Source organism: Haemaphysalis longicornis, unplaced genomic scaffold, assembly GCF_048455015.1.
Source record: "Haemaphysalis longicornis isolate Haplotype H1 unplaced genomic scaffold, Haemaphysalis longicornis Haplotype H1 scaffold_6, whole genome shotgun sequence".
NCBI classification, from domain to species: domain Eukaryota; kingdom Metazoa; phylum Arthropoda; class Arachnida; order Ixodida; family Ixodidae; genus Haemaphysalis; species Haemaphysalis longicornis.
In genome coordinates, this window is record NW_027526407.1 from 48116759 (window position 1) to 48128787 (window position 12029).

General features: G+C 45.0%; 2 protein-coding genes across 3 annotated transcripts in view; one reads left to right on the forward strand and one right to left on the reverse strand.

Moving 5' to 3' along the window:
- Positions 1-1773: 1773 nt before the first annotated feature.
- Ccdc53 (Coiled-coil domain containing 53) lies at positions 1774-9748 on the reverse strand. The gene is made up of 5 exons (XM_077674207.1): positions 9634-9748; positions 9047-9211; positions 7338-7607; positions 6249-6313; positions 1774-4893 (listed from the first exon to the last, which is right to left on the reverse strand). The coding sequence occupies exons 1-5, from the start codon at positions 9682-9684 to the stop codon at positions 4809-4811; spliced, it is 636 nt and encodes a 211-aa protein (XP_077530333.1). The 5' UTR covers positions 9685-9748; the 3' UTR covers positions 1774-4808.
- Positions 9749-9865: 117 nt separating this feature from the next.
- Tnpo-sr (transportin 3) overlaps positions 9866-12029 on the forward strand; it is a 45207-nt gene continuing 43043 nt past the window's right edge. The window contains exon 1 of one of the 2 annotated variants that reach the window (XM_077674205.1): positions 9866-10172. In XM_077674205.1, coding sequence (XP_077530331.1) covers positions 10047-10172 — 126 coding nt within the window. In that variant the 5' untranslated portion in view covers positions 9866-10046. The remainder of the gene's footprint in view (positions 10173-12029) is intronic. The other variant, XM_077674204.1, reaches the window with a different exon arrangement.

A 12029-nucleotide genomic window follows, 5' to 3' on the forward strand; every position in this document is an offset into this window, starting at 1 on the left:
AAAAGAATAGTCTTAGATACGAGCAGATCTTTTGTCTTGCATCCACAGTTTCAATGCAAAGCAGCCATAATGAGTTCAAAAACAGTTGCGCACTGGCATTCAACAAAGCTTTCATGACTGCTGTTTGGCACAGATTCCTTCCATCGTTGTAGTGCGGTTAAAATATTGCATGACAAGGCAATCTAAGGCAGTTTTTCTTCGACTGCAGTACGAAAAAACAAAAACATAATTAACAATTTAGAAAACCTAAACAGACGCACATTACTACCAAGCTTTGTAGCTAATTCAATAATGAAAAGCCTGCCTAACGTGCCACTCATAATCAGGAACTCCTATTCCGAAACCTAGGCACAAAATGACTGAATAAACTGGTTGAAGGAATAGAAAGTAGTAGTCTAAATGTGTGTTTTTCTTTTCTGTCAAAGGCAAGTTATGAATTTTGTCTTTAGGAGGAACAAGTGGCAACAAAACAGCTGCACCTTGTTGTGAACAATAAAGGCATGCTTCACTAAAAGCGAGTTAAAAAAAAACCCAGAGAAGTCTTGCAGGTGAGGCATTTACAAGATCTGTTGGAGTTGAGACACACGAGTAACATTTCAGCAAGGACGCGTAAGCATATACAGGAGTAAAAGCATTAAATAAATATATCGTGCATGCCTCACTCCTTGAGGTGCTCTCTCTTTTTTTCTATGGTGACTACAAGCAGAAGACGCTGCTCAATTTTCTGTACAGGAATCTCCAATTAGTTTGTTTCTTCTTCTTCTCTTCGACGGGACCTACAACAGGCGTGCGAAGATCCGCGCCGATTCCTTGCCCTTTTCACGTTCTGAAGTGGAGTCCTTGGTTCCAGTTTTCAGAACATTTTCTTTTTCGTGGCGGTGTAACGTGTCATGTACTGCAAGAAAAAACACAAGACAGGGCTGTAGTGTTGTACACACTATGCTGTGCTCTTTTTTTCCAGACTTTACTGGGTGAAGTTACGGCAACATACCAAGTTGCTTGCACTAAGCCTGTTTTTGAACTTACCGACTTGACTGTTTCGTCTTTTAGGACTCATGTAGGTAAGTTTACAAGTAATTAATGAGAAAATGGCATAGAAAAATTAAATTAACTCGCCATTATGGCCCCCTGAAAGTTGATTAGGTACTTGTTGAGTATCTCGTTGAGTACTTGGGTGGAGGCTTTGAGCAACCCTATGGCAAATGTTTTTTGGGCGTGTAGAGTACATCCTACGAAGAACATTTTGAGTACATTTGGCACAAAATATACCGAGGCCATCCTGAGGACGTTGCCGGAACAGCGAGAACGTTTGTGCCAGTTCAGAACGCGTCCTATGGGTGTTGTGTTGTTAGGGACTTGCTTATTGTTGATTTGCAATGAACACAACAAAGTAAGATTGTTTAGATTGTTTCTATTTTGTGATTCAGCATAACTCGGTTATTTGCCTAATGAAACTTTGATGGTCTACAGTTTTGTCCTAGCCAACAACTATAAGGCTGCCCCTTCCATGGCGGGTTGGTGATGCTGCGCAAATAACACGAGTGGTGGCTTCGCGTTATTTCAGTTGAAACTGAGACTAATGGTTATGCGCAACACCTGATGAGGCAACACTTATCGAGTCGCCTTTCATGTGTCGCCTTCTATAGCACTTGTCCTGTCACTTTTCATCCATTCGTCCTTTTTAGCACCTGATCACATCCTCCACTACAACTTCCCATCGTTGTACAGTCGTCTTAGTGGACACAACAATTTATTTTGGTCAAGGGCCAAAAGTACTGTCCTTTTAAGCAATTTATTTCGGAATGAATACATACACATGTCAATCACGTCTTTCAACTACCACCAGGCATAAACATGTTCCATGCATACTGAGGCAAACTGCCCTACCCTGCGAGGCTTCCGACATATCACAGTGCCTTCGACTGCCGAGAACAGCATACAAATACTCTCAGCACTCATCTCGGTCTCCGTGCAACTTTGAAGCGTGCTATAAACAGCACTACACACCTGGTAGCAAACCATCATAAATCTCTGCTCGAATGCCGCACCGTTCTTTGCACCAAATCTGTTGTGTAAACAGTAAGACATTAGCAAAGCACCGGGTGAAGCATTAAAGAGCCCATTTTGAAAATCATCGCCGTTCACATGATTCCTAATTACTGATTTACAACATGTTAAGATGACACGCTGGTAGCCCTGTATAAATTTTTGGAATGATGAGGGTGCCAAACAATGTTGCGCAGCAAGATGCGAGGTCTGCATGGGTTTTGCTAGATGTATGCAGAGAACAGCTACTTGGGCATCTGCTACAGATAATCATGACAGGTGGTTAGGGTAGAAGGTGCAAATATGAAGTCTCGTGCAATACGGCCACGGACCGAACATCAACAGTGTCATTTCGTCACATAACCAAGTTAACAGTGCCCAGGTCTCCTCCTCACACAAAACTGGGATAAGTAGTAGTTGCTTCTAGGATACCATTCTAATAAAACAATTGTAGTGGCTTGAAATACTCGCATGCTTTTTTTTGCCTCTGCCAAAACTGTCCAATAGGTTACTTTTGAATTCAATGCTATCACTGTTGCTACGACCACTAACATAAGCTTTATGATTTGTCTACAAACCTTAACATGTCACTGCAAATATGTAATGTACAAAGAAGGACCGAAGATACTATGTACAGGGAACGTGGACTAGAATGCTGTGAATGTAAACAAAAATGTCCTCCTTAATTTGCTTTTCAGAACAAGGGCGGACACAAAATAACAGACATATGCTTGTGATAACTGTGCTACAAGCCGTTTTAAGGGACTTTGAGCCAACTGTCTATCGAATGGTACATTGTATGTCGATTAGGCACACTTTTAAGTGTTCAACTGTCAATTTAAAGTTGTCATGCAGCACAGGCATAAGACAGGAATACTCGAAAAAGATAGCTGCAAATACCCTTGGTACCTGCATGAATATACTGATGACATAATATTACCTATTCATGAGAAACCACCGCAGAACACACTTTCAACCCATCACAAAGTATGTTACAAAGCGCGGCAACCACACGAAGGCAAACAGCATGTTTATCATTGCTAACGACACGGAATGAAAAAGCTTAGTGCAAAGTATTACTACTCATCATTTTTCATTGACAGTAACTGAAATAAGCATTGATACTGCGGCCATTCCGCGCAGAATAATTGCTATTTCGTAGGGCTACATTTAATACAGAACGCGAGAAGAAGGTGAACAAGGCAAAGCAATGCAATTAACTACATACGAAAACCGGACTAAGCGCCCCATAGTTGAACGCCATCAACAAAGTAATTACGGCGCTTTGCATTTCGATAATACCAGACAGTTCCATTTAAATTGCGTGTAAAGCAAAAAAACTGCTTTCCCACGTCAATCAACATAAGCGTCAAATGATAACGAGCATGATAATTGTATTTACAATTTATGTGGGCATTCTTTGCACCACACATGCCTGTCCCAAGAAGCTGCTACAGACAAACCTTGTTAATTCAAACTTGAGGTGTTACTAAAAAATTTGTTGAAATAAATGGAATTCGCATTAGTAAAAGCAGTGTTCAATACACATAGTTATTATACATATTTAAATACACACCATGTCAAATATACACAGTGGAATGGGACCAAAGAGTCAAATCGAATAAACCAAAGTTTGAGTAAGGAGTGTTTGAATTAACGAGATTCGACTGTACTATCTCGTCATGCATGATGTAATAGAAGGTTCGAGAAGCATAGCGCACGTGACACTGCACTCACGCAAGCAGCACTGCGATTCATAAATTAAAAAACTCCTCTAGCACAAGTCCCTCGTTTTGTTGTTGTTTCAAGAGCAATGCAGCATTATCTACATTCTTGAATGTGGTCTGCAGCTACTGAAAACTCCCTTCACAAAATTTCTCCCAGGCTGCCAAGTCCCTCGCAAGATGCGCAACTGTCAATCAGCCGTGACAAACCGTGTTGAAAAGTAATTTGACTCCGCTAGCTGCATTGGATGCCAGTAGACACAAAACACTAAGGGTCCGTGACGGCCTTGTCAATAAGCGAGAATCAAGTTCGTCAATACCGTTTCTGCTTTTGTGGGTGAATAGTTTTCAGAATCGCACAATATTATCTGTCTCGCTGGAAACCTAGCCAGGAAAAAAAATGCTACACCTTTAGCTATACACAGTATCTCAAACACATTTTCAATCCATAATCTATTTTTATACATAAAGATGAAGTCCTTTGTATGGACACGAGAAAAAGAATGAAACATTAGATTCTACTTGCTATAAACATAACTTAGTAAGTGGCAAAACATGTAAGGACAGAGGCATAGGAATGTGGGGCCGGCAGTGTGAAGGCAGGCTTTACGCAGACCTGCACACTAGTAACAGCTATTTGTGGAAACCCAGTTAAGTCATAGAGTCATAGCAGAGAAGCGAAACTTTGAGTTTCGCAAAGCCACTCCACTAGCTACCTTCTAAGCTGTCATGCACAGGCGCTGTGGCCTTGTATGAAAGAGTTCCACAGACGTGGTGGTAACAATTCCGCAAATCGGCAATGTAGTTAACTCACAGTGCACCACATGGTGGAAATGGTGCCATTTTTTTTTTAATCCCACACTAAGCACAGTAGGAACTGCCACACCACATTCTTTCAAGAGAGTTGGAGGCTGTAGGAGGTCCAGCAATGGAGGATGCTCTTGGTGGAGTGTGGCGAGGGTGGCCTTGGTAGGTGAAGAGTTGCTCGCAAGCGCCCTCGGAATGTAGTGGTGACGAGTGACTGGCAGCTCGGTCACGTCAGTCACTCAAGCTGCTGTCTTCGGAGGTGTCGTCGTCGGCAGGGCACAGAGGAGCGCCAGGAGGGGCGGGTGCGTCGGGGTTGCTGGTGCGGGCAGAAAAGAAACAACGGAGGCATCAGTTCGCAGCCTTGAGGAACACCAGAGTGGGTTACTCATGCAATAAAGGTTGGGTCTCTACCGCAGGCACTGTATTTGAAGTCTCTGACAAAAAATGAATAGAGTCCAAACACGGTCATAATGACCTGATTACTTGTATTTCTTGTTTGGCTGTCTTTACGGGCAAGGCACCAATCCCTTAAGAGTTCGATGTCAGCTCCGTTTCCATCACACGAAAGCCGCACCCTTTGTTTCCCTATTTGGTGCAGAGTGGTGGATATCTCATGGGTATCTTGGGTAATGCAAGGTGTAATACCCTGCACCAAATATCAGGTGTACACACAAGATTGGCACCTCAGACTACTCTGTAAGGTGCTTGGTTTTCTAGCGCAGCACCTGCTCCCATTCCTCAAACTTGGTCGTGTTGCGTGATAGAGGGAGAAACTTATCTGCCGTGCCATCTAACTGTTCAGCCAGGTTTAAAAGAGGAAGGCATTCCAGAAGCCTTGCTGCCGTTGTCAATTGACGTAACTGTTTCAAGGAGGCACCCCGTAAGTTGGAGGAAGTATGCATTCAGCTTTTCACATACTCGATCAAACCTTCATGACATCCGACAGTTACCAAACACATGCGACAGGCCAAACTGCCGGTTGTACTGTGGCACCCTTGTCGGAGCGCGCTCACGCGAATGCGAAAAAAAAAAGCGCTACTGCATCGCCCCTGCTTTTCGCAACCTTTTAGACGAAGCTGACAAACCTAGATGGTTCTAGAAACGATAAATACATAATGCCAAGAAGGTCCGTGAAAAGCTGAGGACAGTGTCCGCTGACAATCCCCCAAAGCTCATGACAATGTTGTGAGGTGGCAGAGACAATTTCAGAGCGGTCTCTAAAAAGCCTGGGACAGGGAGGAAGTGATCACTCAAGTGGAGCTCCTCCTTAACTCTCAAAATAAGGAGTTCTACAGTGCTGGTCTATGCTGGTGCAACCATCGACGACAAAAAATTCATGCCCTCTGGAGCGAAGACATGTAGAGAAAGATCAACTCCGCTCGAATTTCACTCCTCATGCACCTTCATTGCAACAACACAGATTCCGTGAATGGCCCTTGTACATTTAGTGACCTAACTAGCATTCGATGAAATACTGCTCCATTCTGAAAACTGGCAAGCGGAGCAAAGACCGGCATTGGTAAATCAGCCCTACATTCAACCCCAACTTGAAGCAGCAAAACAGAAATAAAAAGTGGAATTAGAGGCAGATTTTAACTTATTTAAGTGTTTGCGGCTGCTGACGGAATGCTTGTGGTAGGGCCGAAATGTTCAAAGGACCGGGTCACTTACTCTAGAATGCTGGGATCAACATTTTCTTGGCGCATCTTGATCTGAACAGCACCCAAGGGGATACCCTGCATAAGGGAGAGAGACACCACACGTTAGTAATGCCCATAACTTCACCTGCACCAGCTACCGGTAAAGGTTGACCACTGTTGAATACACATGGCAGATGTAATTCGTCAGCTCAAACCTGCAGTGGTCGCTTGCGGTATGTATTAGCAATTTGCGTGATGTGCGTGTGACAGCTGCAAGCGACCATATCCTGAAAAAGAAATTACTCCGGAATTTTTTGTTTTGTTTTCACGCTATAGTGGGGCCAGTTTGCATTCGCCTCCCTCCTCTTGGCATGTCAGCGGCTTGTACTGGCTCACACCAAGGGGACATCAGCAACTCCCAGTACCAAGAGTCATTTGTGTTTGCGACAATTTCACCTGTTCCGATGGTTACTTGTGAGCATTGCTCATGAATGCTTCAAGGCTACCGGCAATCCATGGTAGCGACCCAGAGGACAGTAAAAAAATTTTGTGAATTTGCTCTTTTGCTAGTCTTAGAAACACTTGTTAAAGTCTGTCTCTCCTATTTTCTCTTTCGTAGACCTTTCTTTGGCCTTTTTTTTCATTTGCAAAGTACGTTTGCCCAATGTATTCAGAAAGTGCACATTTTCCAGTCCTATTTAGAAAACCTCATCTACCTTTAGAAAAATTAACATCTGCCTGATACGAGGCTTTGTTTCACTCTCCATACTAAAACTGGTGAAAGCCTGGCATCGAATGTTATTACCATTAATTGGCCAATGATAGGTACCTCGGCCGAATACCACACCCAACACCGAGTTGTACGACTCCTTGATTGCAACTCCCAGTTTCTGAAAATGAGACTACTTACATCTTTTCCATTGCACGTTTGCATGATTGTGAATTGAATATTGTTGTTGGCAAACTCGGTCCACAGCCAAGGAGGCTAGTTACACAATTTCAAACACTGCTTCTATGCAGGGCCCAAGATCCCTACCAATTAACTAGCACGTAGTGAAACAGTTACAGTCACTCAGTCACAGTGCTAGTGCTACCTACACAAGAACCAAAATCCACTCACAATGTTGAGCATCTTGAAATATTTCATGAACCTAGGATCCTTGGAGACCGTGTTTGTGGGTGCAGCCGGGGTCTGGGCTGCGGCTTCTTCCGGCTTCGTCTGCTCGGCTTCGGCTTGCTGCTTTGTGGGGCCATTCAACTGCTGCTGCTGTGGCTGGCTTTGACTGGTTGCGGCTGGTGTCGCCGATGCTGCACTTTGGCTGTCTCCGGCCTCTGGCTTGGCTGCAGCGCTGTCAGTGGTGACGTTCTCCAATCCAGGAATCGATGAGAGCTGAATGAGAAGAAAAGTTCAACGTAAACAACACTGGCAGGTGGTCAATGCCATTTGCACGAGTCACAAAATTGTTCAAGACATTTCGGACAGCTGGTCATAGTGGTCATCCCTGTTTCACATTCAGTTTGAATAGAAAAAATGGCTGACAATTACTGTACTCCCTAATGCGAAATTTGTGCACAGTGCAAAGTGCGATCTTCTCAGTCACGGCGCATAGCTGCTGTGTCTCAGGAAGTTATTGCGTGATCAGCGAACGCACAGCGGCACACGCTACTCTGCCGTTATCTCGCAGCGCGTCGCTGCCGCCGCTGAGCATGTTGTTGTATATCGTGTTTGAACCTCCCGTGCTAATGTCCTGTAGTTAGGATGAGCCACAGAGAGAGTTGCTTTATCGAAAGAGAAAGGAGCAATGAGAAGGACGCCGATGGACCTATGTACGTGCATCACGCAGTGTGTGCTGGTCTTCTGTGGTGCCGCCTTGGCATACCGCCCTCCCCCTTACACTTTCTTCCCCCGTTTTCCTTCTGTCTTTGGTGTTTCCTTCGTTTACTCGCTTACAAGGCCGACAGAGCCATCAAACCACTGTAGCGGGCACTTAAGCGATGCGCACTAAGAAAAAAAAAATCGGTTACGGTGACCTGTTACCAAACCCTTACAAGTTATATGGGGGAAGAGGGCGTTACCTTTTACTACTTTGATGACAAACAACAGTATGGGCAAAATCATCTCTAGCAGAACGAAATCAAAACAGAACTTAAAAGTAATACCCTGAAATCTGTCACTTTCCTCTTTTCGGTGTCACTAACCAAATGACAGTGTGAGTAGCTTTTTCACCATACACAAGAGCAAAGGAAACGAAAAGTGTCGCCTATCGACTGCCGCTCCCATTCGAATTGGCCCTATAAGGGCCGGTCCAAATGACTACTTTGTTGGCCTTTTTTTTTTTTTTTTCAACCACAATGGCCCGATATGTTGGTCCTAGTGCATTCGACAACTTTATTAATGGCAATCATGAAGAATTCTGGTACCTAACAGCTTTTCTGCAAAAAGAATGAAGACGGGTCAAGGGTGTGTATGATCACAATTATTCCGTATATCAAGTAATATGCAGTAAATCGCATATTATTGTGTATGATCCCGATTATTCCGTATACCAAGTAATGTGCAGTAAATCGCACATTATTCACTGTCTCAACCCAGAAAATGCGTGAACTTGTCCCCGCTTATATTGAAATACCCGTTATAACAACAAAGCTTTTTTTCTTTCTTTGCAGTTTCCGTGGCTCAACTGCACGGGCTTACCATATTTTAAAACAAGCTGCCTGAATGCAACTTGGGCAAGGGTCTATTGAGAGTCGCCAAATTCCCCCCCCCCCCCCCCCAAAAAAAAAAAAAAAGTGCATCACTTGCCGAAAAACAATATGTGTTTGACCCACCTTGGCTTCCAAGATGCACATCGACGCCTCTAGTCGCTGTATTCTGATAAGCAAGTCTTCTAGCTTCTCGTCGCAAGTAGTTGCGAAGTGGTTCAGAAACGAAGTCGTCCTCGTGAGAAAATAATTGAGAAAAGCTAGGGTTCGCTTCTGCTGGATCGGCGGAACCTGGAGGAAACGGGGAGTTGCGTTGAAGTGGACAATCAATAAACGTAGCGCAATTACTCCCAACTCGACTGCTACGCGAGACAGTCGAAGAGTTCGTCAGAGCGACAAGGTGCATTGTAAAGTTATACACGCAAGAAAAATCCCTTGCAAATTGCAGCTACGCGTCTAAAAGAAATTGCAGCGCAGATTAAGCCCTACCTGTCAGCAAGAGGCAATCATAAAAAAAAAAAAGAGGAAAATTAAAACACAACTTCGAGGCAGCGGGTAGCGAAACTACACCCACTACGATCACTCGGCGTACGAGTCGTTAGAAGGCCTCTAACAGCAGGAACATCTTTTTTCAAACCAGAAGCTCTCTAAATGAACCGATTAAAATTTTAAGTTTGTGTTTTCAAAGCGGTTCTACGTGTACAATTGATTACCTTGGTATAATCAACGCCGGGCCCGATAATCGGCAGGCCATCGTCGTCCATGACGGAAACAATAAGCTCCGCATTTACTGCTGTTCGCAAATAAAAAAAAAGCGCAAAGCTTTTATTTATATAAATCCGGGCTGCTAGATATATTATCATTCATTTTTATTTACACAAATTTAGTTACTATGGGGGTATTTCTAAAAAGTGGACATACCCGCCGAAAAAAGAAAAGAAAAAAGAAGGGCACAATTTTGGAAGCTGCGGAGCTAGTTTTTAATGGCGGTTAGCAGTTGATGGGATCTCTCACTTAGGCATTCAATCTTTTCCCAAGCGTGTTACGATTAATTGCGGACGTTCGGTAGCACGAACCGTTACCGCAAGCTTACAGACAGCGGTACCGATCCGGAAACCGGGTCGCCATGGACGATGCAAGCGGGATGCCGTCGCTGCAAGCGGTTATCCAAGCAATCCACGCTCTCTACAGACAACCGGACACATCGGGCAAAGAGAAAGCATCGGTGTGGCTCGGCGAACTCCAGAGATCGGTGAGTTTTTATTAGCCTTCTTTATCCGGTAGTTTCCTCACTCACACACTCATACAATAGGATGCACGGAACAATTATGGTGCCCGCATCGGCGCGTTAAATGAGGCTGGGAAGACTACGTAGGAAAGGGTGTTCACATGCGATGGTTGAAGCTGTCAAGCCATCGCATACTCGGCTGACGTAGAAGTTCACCGCTGTTTATTTTGGTTTTCCCGTCCTTGCCATCGGGTCTATTCTGTGCTCGGGCATCAAAGGCGTTCTTTTTTACCGCAGCGGTGAAAGTGATCGGTCCGGACCGGTTCCTTGGACAAGTTTGTTGTATTGAGAGTCGGGTTTTGCGGATCATGTCTTGCGAAAGAAGCCCATTCTGCGCCGAAGCGCGTTGACCCTTTTCCGTGCCCGCGACACCCCGCAGAAACGTCAGGTTTCGGGCCGCTCACTTCGCGATGTCGCTCCACGCTCGCGGAAAGTGCGCTGCAGTCAAGGTGGTTTTTAGCTCACCGAGAAATCGATAAATGTAAATTCATAAATGGTTTGTAAAGAAATACGTGGCAAACGCGTGATTGTAAAAAACGTGGCAGCGAAAGCGGTGTTGAGGGCCAGATTGCTAACAGTAGTGCCTGCTATTCGTTGCTGTTATCGTGGCCAATTTGTTTCCGAGTTGAACGTCAGGTTTCTGCAAACTAACCTGATGAGGTCTCGAAGTAGCGAAACCGAATTTCATTGAAGGTTTTGAGGTTCTAACTCCGAGCCCTTGAGAGGCCGGCACCCGGATATTTTTTTTTCCTTCGAATTTTTTTTCGCCCGTTCGCTAGTCTGCCAGAGGTGCGCCCGAAACTCCCAATTCCTCCTCATATAGGTACAAACACACACACCATGACTGAAAACTTTTAACCTCGGGCATAAAATCGCTGCCCATCTAGGGAAGAGAATGGAGAAAGAGAAAATGACTGGGACAAATGACACAAAAGGAAAGAAGGGACTGTCCAGTATCGTTGGCGTGTCTCTCTTTTTGAGGTCACCACACATCATTAGTGTTCCGCCCCACGACCATTCTGAGGCAGCTGACCGGCCTGTCTGAGCAGGGTCATTTGAGCCTGTCGGTGGTCCTGATACCTTTTTTTTTTTAGTTTCGTTTCTTTGTGCCCCAATGTGTGTAAATGCACACGCAGGTGATTTCTGTTCTGCCTTGGCAGTTCTCAGCAATTGTGGTATAAGTTGTACTTCTGGTGTGCTTGGCGTGTCAGCTTCCAGCATGGTGTTCGCCTCTGTGGGCACCAGTGCAACTATGCAGCACCTCCTCGCGGCTTCGCTACATGTGCAGAAAGCTCTGGAATGCCTCCAAAAACAGCATGTCACTTCTGCAGTTGGGTAAAACCTAAAGGCCAACTGCACTCAAAATTTCGACCTCTTGAAAACACTATTTCCGTATAGTCTGCTGAAAAAGAAGGCAAAATGGAAAATATGACAGCTGAAATGCGTGTGGACGCCGCAAGCGGTTGGCAAAAATCGGCGATTTTGAAACCGAAATCGAAGTGAACACGGCTATTGAAGTGACGATGCACTGGGTGGATGGTCGGCAGCTCGGGAGCAAGCCTGCGCGCGAGCTCTACGCCCGCACGGGGCAGCAAATGGGTGAAACGTTTACAGCAGAGCTCGACCGGTTCTCCAGCTGCGTGGCTGGCCAGAGGAAGAAGCCTCCGTCGGCTGGAGCGTCGGCTGGACGCGATCTGCCGGCGGGTGCACCGTGGTCTAGGGCGGAGCTTTTTTAAACGTTTTCAACTGATTAACGAGGCGTTTCACGGGGCTACCACTCGTGTCCCAGCTGATTTGGTGGTACTTGCTACACATTAAACA

Excerpts from the sequence above, each read along its gene's own strand:
- Ccdc53 (XM_077674207.1), bottom strand. The coding sequence starts at position 9,684 with ATGGACGACGATGGCCTGCCGATTATCGGGCCCGGCGTTGATTATACC. Across the intron at positions 7,608-9,046 it reads TGTGCATCTTGGAAGCCAAG|CTCTCATCGATTCCTGGATT; the intron begins GTGGGTCAAACA and ends CTTCTCATTCAG. Across the intron at positions 6,314-7,337 it reads ATTTCAAGATGCTCAACATT|GGTATCCCCTTGGGTGCTGT; the intron begins GTGAGTGGATTT and ends TCCCTTATGCAG.